Below are 19,524 nucleotides of genomic sequence, written 5' to 3' on the forward strand. Positions count from 1 at the left end.
GTTCAGAACTGATCTGCACTAGTCTGCAGAACTAAAGCAACATATACTTTGGTTGTAAAGCCACTGCTTAACACTATAACTGTCAGGGGGTCATTTTACCTACTTTGCGTTTTCAACCTAATTAAATTTAACTATCTATCTTAAACTTTATGACTTTTTACTAAAATGACCATTTTCGTCATCTTGTGAATTTTGAAGTATCAGTGATGCAAGATTAAAAGATCGCGATTACTTATAGCTAGAACTGTCAAAGGAGTCATTTTGACCTTAAAGAAAACTATGTAAAACGCTGAGACTAGCCATGGCACCACACATGATTTATCCAATACTACTAATAAAACAAATGAACAGGAGCAGAAGAATGAATGCAGAATAAGCAGAATAATGGTTACACTCCAACTAATGAATGAGGAATACTCAGATGGGGGAGAAGTGATCAGATCCTCTCACTACAATACTACCTAACTACAAGTTAGGATGCTGAGGCAGTATTCATCTCTAGTTGCAAACAGGAGATGTGCTGCTGCGGTATTTTTTAACGTTGCACTGAATGCGTGGCGCTCTACCGTAGATGCATCAATGCCACAATGACCTGGCATGTGTTCATTACTGAGCTTTGCAAGCAGCAACTCCCAGACCCGTTACCACCAGCAAGCAGGCTCAGCATTAACCAGGAAAAGAGGGCAAACGCACAAAAAAACAAACAAACAAACCAAAAAAACAATATGCATGAAGTGCTAGCTCTTGTAGTGTACAGCAAGTGTGTAGAGCGTGTGTGCTGAATGTGAGGAACAGGTCACTGCATGTATGTGTTTCCTTATTCATTTGAATTCAACCCTTCCTCTAACTCTTCTTGCTTTTAATCATTTTAATGTAATTTATTATTTTGATGTGATTCCTGCTACGTGTTGCTGCCTTTTACGATTTCTTAATATCTGTAATGCTTTTGTTTGATGTACTTGCACTTTGAATTGTCCTGTCCATGAAATGTGCTAAACAAATAAACTGTCTTGCCATAACTGGTTGTAACACGTTTTAGTCATAATTCCATATTTTTTATATAATTTTTGTGACTGTTTATATAGATCAGCCATCTGTCAGCAAACAGCTATTGTTCTCCACTGTATGTGTGTAGTTTACAGTAAACTTGTTTATAATCAAAAGCCCCTCCCCTGTTCAAAAGAACTCACATTAGGCTCGGTACTTACACACAAACAAACACACACACACACACACACACACACTTATGTATATACATATGTATGTGTGTGTGTAAGATGATTAATTACGATAAATTAATTACAAAAAAATGATGCATTAAATCGCAGTTTAAATTCTGATCATCCTGCAATGTTTTTCAATGCATACATTTCTGGTACACTGAAGACACTACTACACCTGTCAGCGCTCGACTAACAACTCTTCAGCTTTGGCACTGTATTTTGAGAGTTTTCAGACCCCTTTAGCAACTCAAAAAAGCGCCTAGCGACGACTCTACCGACCTTTTCTGAAGTTACTGGAGACTTTTGGAAACTGATGTGAAAGCATTTATAGTTTACTTTTCTTAATAGGCATTTTTTTATATCACTCCCATGCTCCCAATGCTACTAATATCATTTCCACTCCGGACATGATATATCAACAATGTTTGCAATGTGAAGATGTTAACAGTTGCCACTCTTGGTTTGGACAAAACTTTCACAGATGGGGGTGGAAGAAGTATGTATGAGTGGTTTAACCTGCTATCTTAGTGAGAGATCGGTGGTTCAAATTCTGTCCTGTACCTTTATCAGTCTTTTCACTTTTCTACATGTTCACCTTTTCACTCCACTCCCATTTGCTAATGATTAGGCTGTTCCATAAGAAAAATGTGCAAGGCATCTGAATGGTTCATGTAGCCTCTGCATATTCATGAAGCTTAAGGCTTAATCTTGACTTTCTTTGATTTTAACTTGTGGATTTAAGTTAAAACAAATTGTACTGACATTCATTACATGATCATATAATCGGACTCCCTTTACTTGAACTTTTCCCCCCACCAATTTCAACTAAATTTAGTTTAGGCTGACTTAGTCCATAACCACACTTTTATACAGTTTGACTTTGTGTGTCTGGCCTTCAGAAAAAACAGACTTGCTGCATCATCACTTGTAAATATTCATCAAAATCAGCTGCTTTTTGGACAGCTTCTTAAACTGAAATGAATGAAGGATGAGCAGCCAGTGAAGTTCCAGACTGCATCAGGCCATGTGTGGAGTCTGGTGATAAACCAGAACTACTCTCTGTGTCTGACAGGGTCTGAACTTGTATGTGTGCGTGTTTCGGTGTGGTAACTTTTTCAATTCCCTCCCAGAATGGTTGAGCAAAGAGTCCTGCTCTGAATGTGTGAGTGTGTATTTGTGTGTGTGTCCCATATGCAGAAATTGCTTGACATTGGACTTATTAAAGAAACTCTAGTTTCTCCTCTCCCCCTTTCCTCAAGCCTCATCAGCACTTTTGCCTCGTTTTCATAGTTGAGAGGAACATAAAAAATGATGGAGTCAGCAGATATTTCTTTGAGCTTATTTACAGGGTATGTTTCCCTGCTCGCCTCCTATAAATGGATCAATACAATCTATGTATAATATAAGACTTACAACAGCCAACAGAAAGTCAAGGCTACTTGTGTGTGGTTGTGTCCATGTGTATGTGGCAGTTTTGTATACATTGATTCCTTCAGGGCAAAAAAAGAAAAAAAAAAAGAAAAAAAAGGAAACAAAAATTAAAACACTGGTTATGTATTGATAATCCATAAAGGTGAAGGTTGTAAAAACCTGTTGGAAAACATTAATATAATACTTAATATCCTACTCTGTAAAACATTACTGGAAGCCTCCTTGTGGGCTTTTAGTTACTTCCCATTCTGTGCAACATAGGTATGTTTACAAATACTGTTTGCCCCTCAAACTAACTAAAGGAAGTCTTTAAATAAGATTAGATAAAAGCTAGAGTGAGTGTTTGAAATTTACAGTTAAATTAAGCTTCACAATACAAAAACAAATGCAATAAAAACCCCATTAGATTTGGCTTCTTACATTAAACTTACACAGTAAAACATGAAAATCCACAGACTCATGCAAATTGAAGTCCTTGACAATAAGGTGGTTTCACCACAGGTGACTGCTTTCAGAAAGTATCTCATTCTATCAAAAGAGTAAGACCACAGCTCCCTTTCTATGTGAAACTTCTGACAGATGGCTCTCTCAGCAATTTTCTCTCGACTAAGATGTGTGTGTGTGTGTGTGTGTGTTCTTAGAAGCACACACAGATGTCTCTGAGAATGTGTGCACCTCCAAGACCTTTCACTTGATAGTGATTGTGTTTGAGTCACTCATATTCAATTTTAACAGTGTCAGTCTCTATATTTTACACCTCGCAACCCACATTCCCCTCCATTCCCATCACTCCTCCAACATCTTTATTCTTCCTCTTAGTTTCCTCAAGGACAGTACATACACATTTGCTGTAGCTGTTAGCAAAACCTACAATTTCTCTTGAGTAAAACGACTATGACATTTCTGTATCTGCCTTTTTTGGTAGTTTTATGTGTTTTTTCAGGCAAGACAAGGCAAGTTTATTTGTATAGCACATTTCATATGCAAGACAATCCAAAGTGCTTCATATAAAAGATTAAAAGCATTACAGATGGTGCAAAGAAAGCCTATTTCTTAATATCTGCAATGCCTTTGTTTTATGTAAAGCACTTTGAATTGTCCTGTACATGAAATGCGCTATACAAATAAACTGCCTTACCTTGCCTTATAAAAGTGGTCAAAGAATAGCAAAAATCACGATAAAATCATGAATTAAATTAAAATCTTGGTCTCTTGGTCTTTCTGGGAGACTAAACTTTTAATTCTGGCAATGTTTCTGAGTTGGTAAAAAGCTGTCTTAGTGACAGCTTTGATGTGGCTGCAGAAAGTCAGGTCTGAGTCTATCAACACTCCAAGGTTATGAACTTTGTTGGTGATTTTCAAAGCCTGAGTCTCCTGGTGTATACCAATGCTGGCCCTCTTTTCTTTGCTACTGTAATTTATTAACAAATGAGGCAACTCTTTTAAAATTTGTCCATTTGGCCTGCCTCGCATCTTTGCAATTGGATATCAGGTCATAGAATAAATGAAAACACCAATTTAAACTATTCTTCGGTATTACACGCCAGCACAAAGAGAGTATCTCACTAAGAGACCCCACTTTGTACAGATCTTGTACAATATCAATATATTGTACACTGGTCCACATTAAAAGTACAAGCATGGTTTTCCACAGTGAGTAAACTAAACTACATAAAATGTAGAGCTTTAAAGTTGGCTTTGATCAGTGATACAGGCTGCATATAAAATAAGTCTGAGAAGCTTTTTCTTTTTGGAGACCTGAGCTTTGAGTCAAATGATAAAATATTGACTTTCTGAGTTTAATCCTTTCTTGCTGATTAATTTTGTTTTGGCAGAAAGTTGGTGAGGGTCAGGAGAAGATTGTGAAATGATTTCAAATGCAGCCTTTCACCAACTCGCAGGCTGCTGACAAATTGTCAGTATGACTTAGCAGTGAGATTGGACTCCACAGAAACATGGAAATTAAATGATTCTGTGCTACACAGAAGCATTAAAAGCCAACATTTTATTCAACCTAGTTGGCACAACGGTGAGAGATTTTTTTTATTAATTTTAGTAAAAAAAATTACAAAAATGTGATGTATGAAGTTTGTTGAAACTATATCCCTGTGAACTGCAGTTGAGGCGAATGGACGTTTTTAAGCTTGAGCGCATAAGTACATTTAGCCATATTTGATTAATCAATTAATAACCTCATCCCTAGAGTACCTTATCTGTAAGACAAGGTTATTAATGCTTTGATCTTATTTAATGAGTTTGTATGACTAAAACATTCAGTTCACTGCATTTCCTTGCTCTCCACTTTGAAATTTAGAGCTGCTCTAAATGAAAAGGTATCACATGACCAACCTTTTTGGGCTGCAATTAGGATAAAAAAAAAGCAAAAAAAAAAAAAAAAAAAAAAAAAAAAAAAAAAAAAAAAAAATATATATATATATATATATATATATATATATATATATATATATATATTATTTTAAGTAAGTTAAAAAAAGAGCATCTTCAAAAGCAACAAGTTGAAGGAAACATTTTTCTACTTTGTTCATTAAACAAGAATTAGTTCATACAGCATATTGTCTGGCCATGTCAGACATGTTGCTCTAAATGGTGCTCTAAATGACCATTTTAAAAGTGGAGAAAAAATGGCTGACACAGAATTGAGTTTTTACTGAAAATATTCAGAGTAAAAGCAATAACTCTTGAGTTGTTTTCTTTTTCTCTGCTAGGAGAAAAAACATATATGACAATTCTTAGAGATGATGCAGCATCATACCTACAAACTAAAAACCTTGGTTATCTAAACAGTAGTTTACAATGCTTTTGTTGTAACTCTGGTCTTAAGTTCTTTATATAATTCAGTGTAGGCTCTTTATGCTTATTTATTTTAACTAAAGATAAATGAATGAACATTTAAAAATTTAGCTGTAGAAACAACAGCATTCAGATATTGATTACTTTTCTGTTTATGGAGCTCTGACTTCAGTCAGACATGGCTGTGAAAGTTGTAAAGAAAACCATGGCACACACAGGATAAGTGCTGCTTGTGTGAGGTCCCACGCTGCACTGTATAACACTAAAGTCCTCACAATTTTCATACATGTTATATCATCATAACACATAATTCAAATTCAGCACAATGAATGTGGGAAACATAGCAGTGGTGGATGAAAGCTGCTAAAAATATCACTGTTTTACATGCTCAGCTTGTTGACCAGTCAGTGTTATAAGTGTGATGATTTATTTACAAAGCTCAAATGCTTTTAAACACTTAATTCTCCTTAATTTGGATGAGATTCTAAAAATATATATATAACTAGATGCTGCAGCTAATCATCAAATAAAAAAAGGAAAGTTTTGATTGTACTGTTATTTAATAATTTATATAATTTAACATCTGGTGAAATTCTGCACAGTTGATTATGTTACAGAAAAGCACCAGCGGGTCATTTAGACATAATGTCACCAACATGTTCCATTGCTATCCATAGTAATGGAAAGCAGTGCATGTCTGAAAGGGGTTCAAACATCTTTTTCACACGTTACAAACTCATATTACTTTCCCAGTTAGGAGATGAGAGTTAAAAGTATGACCTGTCAGTGGAAGATCAAATTCCAGATCACGATCAGGCAAAACTGTTGTTGGCCAGAAGATTGGTTTTCTTTTATCCACCACCTTTTCTCTCACATCCTCAATCATTCTTGTTATCTATTTCCTGTCTCATGTTGGTGTACACCTTAAAGCATACTATAATAACTGACTGAGTACTAACAAGATGTCTAAGAAGTTTCACCATTAACTCTCTCCTGATGGACCTAACTATTCCCTTTCATTTAAGCTGATGGTTTTTGGAGATTCTCAGGTAAGATGATATGATAAGAAGCCTTGTGAACTATCATGATCGCAGAAATCTTGACTTGAATCAGTTTTTTTTTCCCCATTAAAGATGGACTTAATTTGTTTGCCATGCCAGGTAGTTATGTATGAAGTAGACCTATATTTTGTTTCTATTGCCTATTAGACATGTGCTCTTTAAACTGAGATGTTTTTATTATTATTGTTACTTTTCTTTTTATATTGTGACCCTTTGTTTTTTTTTCTTTTTTTCTGTACAGAAGTTTCTACCCATCAGATACCCTTCAACTACTGCACATTAATTAAAACTTCAGAGAAAAAAATGCTGCAGGCTCAACATTTATCAAGAAGCAATTACATCTATTGTTTATTCCAGTTGCATTCAGCTCAAAGCCTGACCTTTACAGCACATTCAGCAACGAATAAATGGGATTCACTTGGTCTGTTTATCTGAGGCAGTTAACAACAGAGTGCCTAAAATGAAATATGCTTGTATTACAATTACGCCACCCTCCTCATTACTGTCCCTGGTAGCTACAGCCTCTCTGTCTCCTTGGAGAAAGAATCTGGGTAGAAAAAAAAACAGCTGCTTGCAGCAGGCTTTGAAGATGCTTTGACAAGTACATATTTTGTGGGAGGTACACATTTTCAGTAAACATCATGACAATATTTTTTAGTTATACAAAGGAATGAGCATTACTTTTATTTTCTTTTGAAAATTGTTGACGCTGCAGATCTGTGTCCATAGCTCTCTGTTTGTCTTTGTGTTCTTCAAATGGATGAGGCATTTAGAGGAACATGAGGACACTACACAGAAGCCACATCTGAGTATTAATACCTTTGTCCTAAAAGGCGTTTGCAGGACCGTTAAACAACTCCAAAACACTGGAGTTTAAAGATCGTCAAACCACTGAAATGCTGTAATGAGTCCTGTACCTTTTTTATTGCTGACATTAATGGTGTGCTCGGTGAAGACACAATAAACAAGATGTTGCAACAATTATTTTTTTCCCTCAATCAAGACATTTCAATATGGTGCTCATTAAGGTCCACGTAAGACATGAAAATGCACTTGGGAAAAGAAAAAAAAAAGCCAGGATATGGATATTATGTTTATATCCATTCATTTTCCAAGTCCAACCCTTATCTTGCTTTCATTGACAGTAAGATATCATTACTGCTCTTAGGTTTTGTCTCAAAGCTGACTGAGCTTCTGCTGAGATATAAACTGAAAAATGATCCTACAATCTTAACCTGAGGAGAAGCATTTGGACAAACTAAGCAGGATAAACAACTCCCATATACTGGATTACATTACTGACCCTAATACACTACCTTTGATCACAGACCTGCACACTGTAAAGCATGTTTCTGGACTGAGTGGACTCCATATGAGTTTAAACGTTTCTAATCCAAGAACAATCATGTGTAGTTTTGCAGTGGCTTGATGAATCTGCTAATTCGCAAGGCTCACTACAGTAGAAAGACTCCCCTGCAGAATCTAATCCTCTTCGTGGAAGTTCTTTTAGAACTAATATCTCAGCATTATTCTGTGTAACTGCCTGGTTGATATTACAGATTTACTAAAATTCTAATACTTTAAAAGACAACAAACCTTTTTTGTTACTTTCTTTTGCTTGTGGTGGCCAAATTTACCATTGGTCTACAAAAAAAGTTATTGAGGCATGCTTTTTTAACTTAAAAAAAAAAATAGCACATCACTGCCTTGAGATTGCTTTAATGGTTACTCGGTTTACTTTTAAGGTATTGGACATTAGATGGACGTATTTACCATGGGCTAAGTTGCACCACTGTTTAAATTGGCATATTGTAAAGTTACTTTGGAAGTGTGGGGAAAAAGTTTATAATCCAGGAGTGCCAGGAACTTTTTATCTTCTTAAAAATCTGCTGCTCTGTAATGCATGGAGGACAGAAGGGACACATCACATTCAAACCTGCTTTCAGAATGTAACTGAACCTCACTGACAGCAGGACTTCCTCAGATATGAGCAGAGAGAAAGTACTGGACCGAGGGGGTCTAGTGCTATCACTGTGAGTGGAGAGAAAACGAGGGAGAGAAAGGAAACAACTGTGACAGAAACAGAAAGAGAACAAAAGAGCACAGAGTGGAAGAGAGAACAGGAGAGAGACATGCGTTTAATGCAACTGCTGAGAGATGGTCTCTTTTCACAGTGGCACATCTCTGTAGTTAGAGATGGGCTGTGAGGGGGCGGAAAGAAGAATAGAAGAAGGAAAGATGGAGAGATAGAGGGCTAAAGTCAGGAGGAATGGCCATCCTAAAGTTGGGTCCACTTCACAGCTGCACAACAGTTGTTAGATAGGGGAACTATGAGAGAAGGAGCAAAAGAGAAGAGGAGAGCAGCAAAATGATGATAACGTTGGCTTACCAGCAGTGTAGCACAGCAGAAACTGAGATAATGATGGAGGGAGAGACACATCCGGGAAGACAGAGAAGGAATGGGGAGTGTAGAATATGAATGTGACTCACACTGAGAAAAATCAGCAGCAAGTAGAAAGAATATAGAGAATACATACATACATATATATATATATCTATATATACATATATATATATATATCTATATATACATATATATATATATATATATATATATATATATATATATATATATATATATATATATATTTGGCTCTCAAGCTAAGCTGGGATGGGGGGGGAACACTCACTCTTTGTTCTCTCCATTCTCCCTCTCAGACAGATAGATAGCACAGCATGGGAGAGAGTGAAAAAGGATCATGCAGACAGGGAAGGAGAGAGGGAGGTTTGGGGAAGCAGATGGAAAGATCAAAGTCTTGATTATGACCTATGGCCTTGACGCTGTGTGTGTTTGTTTATGTACCTGTGTGACAAAAATATGTGTATGTATGTATGTGTGTGAGACTATGAATGCGCTTCCCACAAAGTTATAATTGAGAAAAAGATGCAGTCATGCCGAGATGACGGCTGTATATATGTAAAAATAACAAACACACATGCTCAATATGTTCATAAACCCACAAATACAGTCTGTTTCTCCATGATGTCTTTCTCCTCCCTTACAGGCTTGGACTTTAATTATCAGAGAACAGCTGAATATTAGGAGCAGATACACAGATTCATATCTGTTTTGATTTTTGGAAAATAAAAATGAAACAGCAGAATTTAGTTTTTGAGTAATTCATTTAAGTTTTGACAGCTGAATTTAAGCTAGAGAAACAAGACTTGACAGAAGAAAAGGAGCGATGGTGAGACAGAACAAAGGCAGGAAGCTATCGGCACAGGAAATGTGCCGATAGCTTCAATCAACTTCATTCGACTGCCAGCTTCTGGTGGTGATTTTCCCTTGTGGAGTTTGTGGTCAGCTTGTCAGATTGAGCCACTTTTGCTTTCTCCTCTCTCTGAGCTTTTCATCGAAAGTAAATAGCTAAACAATGTTACACTACTGTATAGGGGCACTCAGAGTGCACCCACCACCAACGCTGATCTCCTATCTGGCCATTTTAAAGAAAGTAATCTGTTTCTGAGAGAAGCTTGCATTGACTCTCCTTTTGTTCAAGCAACACCTCCTACCAAGCTTCTTCAAATTCAGTTTGATTGTACAAAGACAGACAGCACTAGTCATCTATTCTTCCCTTGGTGGAGGAGAAAGGAAAATTGTGGTTGCAGTTTTAAGATGCAATCTGTTGCAAATGCTCTTTGGCTGTAAAGTAAACTGACTGAGCACTGAGTACACCTCAGCAGACTGAAACACTTTCCTCTGCTAGGCACCTCTCTCTGTGCTGCTGCGATCTCTCTAATGCTTTTCCATTGCTAAGAAACAGTGGATTTTCAACAGTCTGTTTCATTCTAATTCATTCAATTAAATTAACATCATTTGAATGAATGAATACAGAGCTAAGGGGAGCCTGGCTCCCCTGAAAAACAGAGGAGCTTCCCTAAAGACATTCAGCTAATACTCTAAGGGGGAGCCCTAAAAATAGTCCACTTTCAGTTAACATTTAAATTTTCCATAAGGTTGTTGTTTATAAAAGAAAAACCAGGGATGCACCAAAAAGAAAATGGGGATGTTTGATTAATCCTTAAAAATGTTTCAAAGAGCAAGGAGCTGGTATTTCTTAAGTTTTAGAAGTTAAGTTTTCCCACATTTGTAGCAGGTTGTCTGTTAAGTCCTGCTTTACAGATCTTTACATCCTCCCCCAAATCAACTTTCTCATCTTGGAAAATCGGATCCAGGCCCAGTTGCACAGTGTTTTCCTGCCATGATGTCAGTCACTGAAATGCCAGCTCAAGTACTTTTATAACGTGATGAACCCTCCCGCCATTACCCTCAAAACCGAAACTGATTCTAACTGGTTACTGTGTAAATTATTTCATTCCACTGAAGATGTTTGGAGGTCTTCTGGATGACTTCTGTTCCCTTACCATATAGAATATATAGTGTCAATTTCTCCCATATATTAGGGCTCCAATGTTCCATAAAAAACAGATTTATGGACTTTGCAGTTTTACAGTCATAAAATTTCCTAAAAACATACATTTCTTTGATTCAGCCAAAACAGGTAGATCTAAAATCCATCTCAGAAGATATGGGAAACACTATCAGTGTACCAAATTTTGTAGTACCTATACCATAGTATAAAATATTTAAATGTTTTATTTTTGTGTATTTGTGTGTCACTTTAAGCAAAGTCAACAAATTTCAACCGAAAAACATGACATTTTGGATTTTTACTGCTGCCAAATGTCAAAACGGGTCAATCTGACCCAAACCGTATAAGGGTTAGGTTTAGTAATCCTAATATATAAGGAAAACTTGCTTCAACATCCTGATTAATGCAGAATGCACAGCATGGTAATAACATGAAAGTTTCAATAAACACTGTGCCACTTTCAATTAAATGGATGAAAAATGTGTTCTATCATTACTATATTTCCTTGGAATAAGTTGTATGACTCTGTAAGTCTATTCTTTCTTCAATATCTCTACAAAGTTTGTTTATTTCACTCTACATTTGCTTTTCTATGATTTTCAGAAACAGTTAATTTAACATTTCCCTAATTGAAAATAAATGCAAGTTATAAAATGTACAATTTGGCAAATATTCCACTGATAGGGAAGCTGACTATTTTCTTCCTTATCAGCACTTCTGTTTGTCTTGTTTAAATGTTGCTCTTCTAAGGTGAAACTTTTCTTCTGACCATGCATCCTAAAAGCCATCCAAACTGCTCAAGGCTGTCTTGTTTTATATCTTCTTGATTTCTGGCAACCAACATGCCTTTCTTTGCTGAAGGCCTGTGGTGGTTCATTTCAGACCCAAATCCTGGTTCACAGGACTGAAAATGAGTGCACATCCTTGAGGCTATGGTATGTTCAGGCCCTGCATATCAGCTGGTCAATGCCTTGCACCCTGCTAATGTTGCCTGCCCGGCTGTCCTAATGATGTGACCTGGTAATCATTCATCCCAACCTTGCTTCTCCTACCTCCTGGCTCTGAAAAATATTGGAATGACCTCCCCAGCTCAGCTAGGGCCAAATAGAAACCCAACTGTACCCAACTGAAAATGAAAATTAATCTCCTCAGGAACATTTCTCATACTTTAAATCATATCCAGAGTGTACAACTTCTTGTGTGCATTGAATTCTTACTTCATGCCATCCCTTTCTCCTTCTTTGTATGGTCATCTGCATGATTCATCCAATTTTACTCCACCTGTTTTTGTTCTTGCAGAAAGTATAAATCACCTTACATGGATTTAGTACATGGCACAATGTGGAACCGGTCTCTTTTGGGAATCAAACTAAAATCAGAATCATGTTTTGAACTGTATGCAGTGTAGATGACTACTAACAGATTCACCCCTCCATCAGCCAAATCTAATGTAGGTTTTTGTAATATACAGATGGTATTCAGTAAGGCAGCTACCTGTAAAAGTATTTTCTTTAAGATTATTCATCTTCTTGCAGATACTAAGCATAGGTTAACATACATTGGGGCTTTTTTTATGCAATCTTGTTTGAGTTTTTCAAACCAGCAGTTGATTGAAGTTTTTTGTGTCAGATACTCTTTCATGTGTTGTTTTTATTTCAGGAGATTTGGTATTACTATTGAATAATAAAACAAAATATCATGCTTTCTGTAAGGCCTTTGATCTAGTAGTTAAAGTCAAGAAGCAACCAGAAGATTTAGTGAGGTACAGTCCTCCCCATTGCCTTTGTTTCTTTTTTTATTCCTCCTTTTTCAGTATCTCTCACTCTCATTGAGACCAATTAGACATAGTTTATGGAGTACAGACATTTTTCTCACTACATTTCCAATAAACATATGCCTGACTGAAGACCTCTGGGAGAGGGTGTACACAAACAGTCACTTGGCTGGTGCCCTGGTGACTCTGACAAGCAAGATGGAAGAACAGAATTCGTAAAAGGAACACAGGAGGAAAAAATGGCAGATGGATGAATAGAGGAAGACAGACAGTAAGGATGGGACAAAGGGGGAAAAAAAGCTGAAAGCCAGAAAAACTGAAAACACAAAATGAAAAAATAGCCAAAAAAAAAATGTGATCTAAAAGAAAAAACAAAGATAAGATATAAAATGGAAAAAAGTAAAATGTTGATAGGAATCAGTGTAATCCCACAGCACTTCCCTCTCACTATGAAAGTGACAGAGCCAAAAGCAAAATTCTGGTGTCATGTTCGACTATCTTTTTTTATCACTTATCTTCACTTACCTCCTGCCGTGGCTATCTTTGCATCTGAATCAATGTTTCCCTGAAGGTACTATTTTAAAGTTAAGCACTAAGATCTGAAACGTTGTAGAGTAGTCAAAGAACTGCTGAATGAACAGTTAGGTGAAACAAATTACACCTTTTTCAGTTCTAAGATTTAATGGATTAAAAAAAGAGGTACATCCAACATCATGAAATATTGCACTTAATTAACAGAAAAATAACCAAAATGGTTAAATATGGTTAAATGGTTAAATAACCAAAAAAAACTTAGTTCACTTAATAATTCAAAAGCTTGAAGAACAACCTTTAGCATCAAACTTTCAAACTGTTCAAATAATAGAGTCTCATGATCCAGTCTTTAAAACGTGGGAATTCTTGTATGTACAGCTCTCTTGCACACTACTTGTACCCACTGACCGCACACCACTTAATTTTTTTTATTTATAAGATGTGTATTTTTTTCTTACTATTTTTTTTTCCTTTTTTCGTATTACATGTAATTTTTTTTTATTTTCTTTTTAGTGTCATTGTTCAGTTATGGATGTCCTCATGTCTAATTCCTCATACGTCTGCACATACTTGGCAAATAAAACCTGATCATGATTCTTATTTTCTGGTCTCATCACAGCTTTTCAATGAGGTTGAGGTCTGGACATTGCCTGGGCCACTAAAACATCTTGAGTCTTTTCCACTTCACACATTCTGTCTAAAAGTTTTGCTTTGGATCTATGTCCAGTTGGAAATGTGAAGTCATATGACTGTTGGACCGATGACCTGAATGTAGAATACTTTGGTATAGAGAGAAATTCATGATTGAATCAATGACTGCAAGGTACCCAGCTTTTGTGACTGCTTTATAAGCACAGACACCACTGTGCCTGACAGTTGTTTTGCGTTGTTTGTGCTGCTATGTGGTGTTTCATTTTCATCAAATGTAGTGATGTGCATTTTGAGCTCCACTTGAGTCGGGTCTGTTCAAAGAACATTGCTTCAGAAATTTTGTGGTGGTAGATGTAAATTTGCAAACGTGTTGTCCTAAACTGTGTTGCCTTGTTCTTGTAGAGAGCCCTTTCTTGGCAACCCTTTAAATGAAGCCATACCTGTTCAGTCTATTTCTAGATGAACTTTAACATTTAAACCACTAACTGAGGACTGCAGAGTCTTGGATATAGCTGTAACTCTCTGGGATTACTCTCCACACCTGAATGCCCTAGACCAGCAAACTGCAAAACTTCTGCTTATAGAGATACTCACACTTGCTGATGATCAGTTAATTAAGTGCATTTGATGAGTAATACCTTGCTACTACTCACCTTTTGTATCCCAATACATAATACCTTTTTAATGAAAGAGGCTAGTTTCTTTTCACATGAACACAGCTTAAATGAATTCTAAGAGGCACATTGTTCAGTTTCAATAGAGATGGGAAGTTCATGATAATAACCTTTTTGCCAGCATAAGTGTCCCCTCAACATTTACTCTTGAGAAATTCTTCTTATTATTGTCCACCAAGATTTAAAGGGGATTTTTGCTGATGCTGCTGTGTAAAATGCTACTCTATATACACATGCAGAAAGCACAAACTCACTCTGGAAGGACTGGATCCTTCCTTCCCACTCTTTTTTCTGTCTAATGATGCCGCAACTAAAATGTTAATTACAGCTAAAAAGAGAGATGATTGTGAATATCAAATAGCAATTAGCATGTATCATCATCACCATCATTATCACCATTAGCTGCAGAAAAAACGATGGAGGATTATTTACCAAACGGTGAAACGCTCATCAGTTGCTTATTCAGGGCACAAAATGTTTTATAGCCAGAGTTAAAAACAAAATCATTCCGCCTTAAATTTGCATAATTAATGTAGCTTAAAACTTTAAATATTACAAGACCTGAAGCATGACAACAAGCGCATTTTGTGCTCATTGGAAAATAGCATTTAAATAGCCGTAAAGCATAGAAATCTTCTTGAGAGAAAATTTGATCTGATCCCCACACCTGCGTACAGCCTGACAGGAAGCTATGCAGCAAGTCAAGATAAGTAAAATAATATTTTTTATCTTTTTACAAGTATAGTGCAAGCTGTCATACTATTAGCCTATTTCTACTAATTAGGTTTGCTGAAAAAAACTTCATGGCATCTGTAAGTCGTGTTCATCATCAGTCACTGTCAACATTCTATTTGTTTACTAACCTTGTTGTACAAAGGAGCCATACACAAACCACATGGAATTGTAGAGTGTTGTTGAAGAAACAGATCCCATTGGTAGCCGTGGTGGGTTGAGCCAGTTGAGCAAGTACACCAGGATGCCAACGAGGAGAACAGTGCCTGCGATGCACGCCCACAATGAAAGGTCAAAGGGTGCCAGGCAGGCAAACATGTCCACAGTGCGTTCGGCCTTGCGCAACAGAACGCCCACAGAATAATCCATGTAGCGTGTGGTGAAGTCTACAACGCTCTCCCGCTCAGGCGTGATGGTCAAAGCAGAAAGTCCCACGTCGGCTCGCTGCAAGAGGCAAAAAATGAAAAAGTCTGAGGTTTAAACATTATGAAAACTGCAGGCTTTTGAAGCCAGACATAGGTTAAGCTTTTACTCTTTAAAGTATCAAATTTGAAGGAAATGGTTATGGCATGGACATACAATATGTGGGCTATATGTACACAAACAAAATTCCTGTTTGTTGCCTTCAGATAACAGAACCTTGATGGACAACATGTATTAATTTTATGTTAAAGAAAATAAGTTTGATGTGAAGAAGATACTGGCCATTTTTACACTTTCACTACATTAGGCAATAGACCTCAGTAAAGACAAAATATGTCTACATTAAAAAAACAAAAAGACATTTTTTCATGTATGATTATTTTCAGTGAATGGAGGATCTGTTAAATATCTGTAACTGAAGATAATCAAAGATTAATCTGAGGTTGGGAGGAACAGGATATGTAAAATCAAGCTGATGGATACACCTGTCCAGAGTGTGTCCCGCTTCTCGCCTGTTAACTGCTGGGATAGGCTTCAGCCTCCCTGTGACCCTGAACTGGACTAAGCGGTATAAAAAATGAATGAAGGATGAGAATGCTCAGTATGTGCTTCATGTTTCTGTAGTGTAGCATAATATGCTAATTCTTCTTACTAAGCCTACTTTAAGCCCATGGCAGACTACCCATCTTTTGACATGTGACCTTTAATTCATTAATTCATTGATCTTCTTTTGTGTTTGTATGCCTTAAAGCAGTTAGACATTTTTCTCATCACTTGTATAGATGCTATAATTTTAGGAGACAACAAAATACCTCTTGAATTATTTACATACGAAAACTTAAAAAGAACTGTCAGTGAGTATATTAGCCATAAAAAAAGGGCTGAGCTTAGCTTCAATGAAGAACAAATGATGGCAAATTAAAATGTTTTTAGTCCCTAGTGTTTCAATAGCAGCTGAAGACATCTGCTTGTACCACAACAAGGATTTAAGATGCAGTTGTGAGCATGTGCTTGTGTTTAAATGCTATACTCATGACAGAGAGGGAGCATTTACCTACTTGTTCAATGATGAGACTTTGTTATTCAACTTAGGCAAAATTTTTGGCAAAGCATATACAAAAGCAAAAGAAAAATCACAAAGAAGATGGAAAAAATTCAAATAAAGAATATTCGGGCATACCAGAGGGAAATGGGCATTAGACTTGGCATTTAAAAATGTCCTTTTTGGATTAAGAACCATGACAGGTTTTAAGGAAGTTTTGTGACATAGCATTTTTTATATGAAAGATATTAATTATTTGTCAAACGGTTAAGTGGTTGGTGTACCTTCCTCTCTTCGCTTGTTTGTCCTCTGGATCAGTTTTTTTTTTTTTTTTTTTTATCAGCTAAATTTAATAGAGGTCAGACATCATGACAAAAAAAAAAAAATTCACTTCTGGTGTTGAACGAGTTATGTACACCTTAAAGGAAGAAATTGCATGCCAATCAACAAATGTGTATGCTACAAACAACGGATTACAAAAAAAGAGCATATGCTACATCTCTTCAATCCGCAGGTCTGTCTGCTTTTCCACTACAATGTAAAGCGATGAAAGTTAGTTAACCCACAAATGAGTTGAGTTTTGTTCCTGCAGGAACCCTTTCTTCTGTACTTCTCAACTGGAGGCATAAGAAAGAAACTTTTGAAAAGGATTAAAATAAAAGGTCAATTTTGAATTTTTGTCTAAAGTTTGCAGTGTAAAATATTTTGGTGATGTTTGGCCTGATCCATATTTATCCACTATTCAGCACCTTAAATAATGCCTAATAGCAAGTAAGTCAAATTTTTAAGTCTTCAAAACAACAAACATTTGTGGATTACAAATAGTGTGTTTAAACATGCCTACATCAAACAATTTTATTTATAAAGTACATTTCAAACAGAAATGCACCAAATTCCTGTGCAATTTTACAAATATAGGAGGAAGTAATAAAATATCAAACAGATGATAAAAATAAAATGCATGATACATGAACATAAATATGCATATACACACATATATCTAAAGATATACACATACAAACATAAACCTAGACACACAATACAAATAGCTCCATAGTAGAAAATCAACATTGGCTCAAACAAGCCTGGTAAAACTTCCTCTAATGGTGGTATGTTTACTCTCTTTTACTCTCACTGTTCAGAGCGACCTCCAAGGGGACACACCTGTAAGGCAAATGTAAGGCATTGATCTGTATCCTGCAGGCTGTGTTGGATGACAATTTCTGGTAATCACAGTATTCTGAGAGTGTTCGGCTAGTTTATTATTTCTGAATAGACCACCAGTCCACATAGTGAGAATGCAAATGAGCCCTGGCTGTTTTGGAAATATAAAATGGATCATTCTTGTCTTTTTTTGTTTGCCAGTGATCCCTGACAGTCTCAAAGGGTTCCCATCAACACTAAATGGACCTGGAGTGTGATTAATATCCAACCACTGCAAATTGCCATTTAAAAGTTTTTTTTTTTTTTTTTTTTTGCACTCAGATGCTTGATGTTAGTATTTGTTAGGCAGACTTTTTTTAATGACTAGGAAAGCAATTAACATTCCGTTCTTGTAACATTTGTGTACATTTAACTTAAAAAATAGCACAAATTACAGAAATTTGAATACATAAGCAGTATAACTCTAATAAGCTGACCATGTCTCCTCTGGTTACTGTAAAAAGCACACTGGAATCAAAAGAAAAAAAAAACATCTAAAACAAATTTTGTTACACAGCATTGGAACAATAATGAACAATATAATCTGTGTAACATTTAAGCCAATTTAATGAGGCTAGAGAAATCATTGAAAAGCCGTTCTTTCAACAAAATAACATAGATGGTGTATGAGTACAGGTTCTTTTAATTAAAGACAATATTCTAATGCAAATACTTGTTTCTGATGCAGCGTGGTTGGTGGAGGAAACTTTATGATGACTGAACCTGGGGGAGGTTTGTCCTACAAAGTCATGCCTAAGACATGTGCCCCGCTGGATGGATTCTTCTTCTTGTGTATGGATAGAGTGTGTGTGTGTGTGTGTGTGTGTGTGTGTGTGTGTGTGTGGGAGAGAGCATAAACAAATGACAAGTATAATATTATCTTGGCAAGTTATGAAATATTCCTTTTGATGCACACTGAGTGAGTTTGTGTATGCCCATGTTTGTTTATACATATTATTATGACTAATATTATGAGCTTTTCCTCACCTTAAAAACCAGTTCACCCATCAGTCCATTCCACTGTCCATCAGCTTGCAAGCTGCCATATTTGTGGTCTGGAGCTACATAGATCTCATACTTAAAGCCCAGGTAGTTGGACAGAGCATCCAGGACGTCGATGGAAAAGCCCTGGTACTTCTTCGGTTTCCCCAGCACATTCTCTGACACCATTACAAATGGCTCCTCCTAGAAAGGAATAAAAAAAATGTCTATCAGTAAGTCATTTAAGAAGCCATTTCATGAACTGGTACATTCTGATTCAAATCATCCATTTCTCACATGATGGTTACACCACCACAAACATCACTCTTATGGTTGACGTCACATCTGTGAAAGAATTTGTTAAACAAAAAATAACTTCATAATAATCAGTAAAAACCCACCAACAAAAGAAAAAAAAATTACCCCTACTGTGTGTTTAGAAGGATACAAGTTTTTAACTGACCAGTTACTCAGGTGTAAAAGAAATGTCATGAATAAAAGAAAGAAAGAAAGAAGAAAAAAACACAATGAAAGAAAATAATTAGTGACAG

At 36.3% G+C, this 19,524-nt stretch overlaps 1 protein-coding gene across 6 annotated transcripts in view; it reads right to left on the reverse strand.

Moving 5' to 3' along the window:
- The window catches only part of grid2 (glutamate receptor, ionotropic, delta 2), a 539,244-nt gene that overhangs the window by 78,452 nt on the left and 441,268 nt on the right, over positions 1-19,524 (reverse strand). For all 6 annotated transcript variants that reach the window (XR_006011998.1, XR_006011997.1, XM_041998788.1 and 3 more), the window contains 2 exons: positions 18,980-19,177; positions 15,456-15,768 (listed from right to left, as the gene is read on the reverse strand). Coding sequence is in view for 4 of the 6 variants with exons in the window: in XM_041998788.1 (XP_041854722.1) it covers positions 15,456-15,768; positions 18,980-19,177 (511 nt within the window). In the remaining 2 variants the exon portion in view is untranslated. The remainder of the gene's footprint in view (positions 1-15,455; positions 15,769-18,979; positions 19,178-19,524) is intronic.

This window comes from Melanotaenia boesemani, chromosome 11 (assembly GCF_017639745.1).
Source record: "Melanotaenia boesemani isolate fMelBoe1 chromosome 11, fMelBoe1.pri, whole genome shotgun sequence".
Lineage (NCBI taxonomy): Eukaryota > Metazoa > Chordata > Actinopteri > Atheriniformes > Melanotaeniidae > Melanotaenia > Melanotaenia boesemani.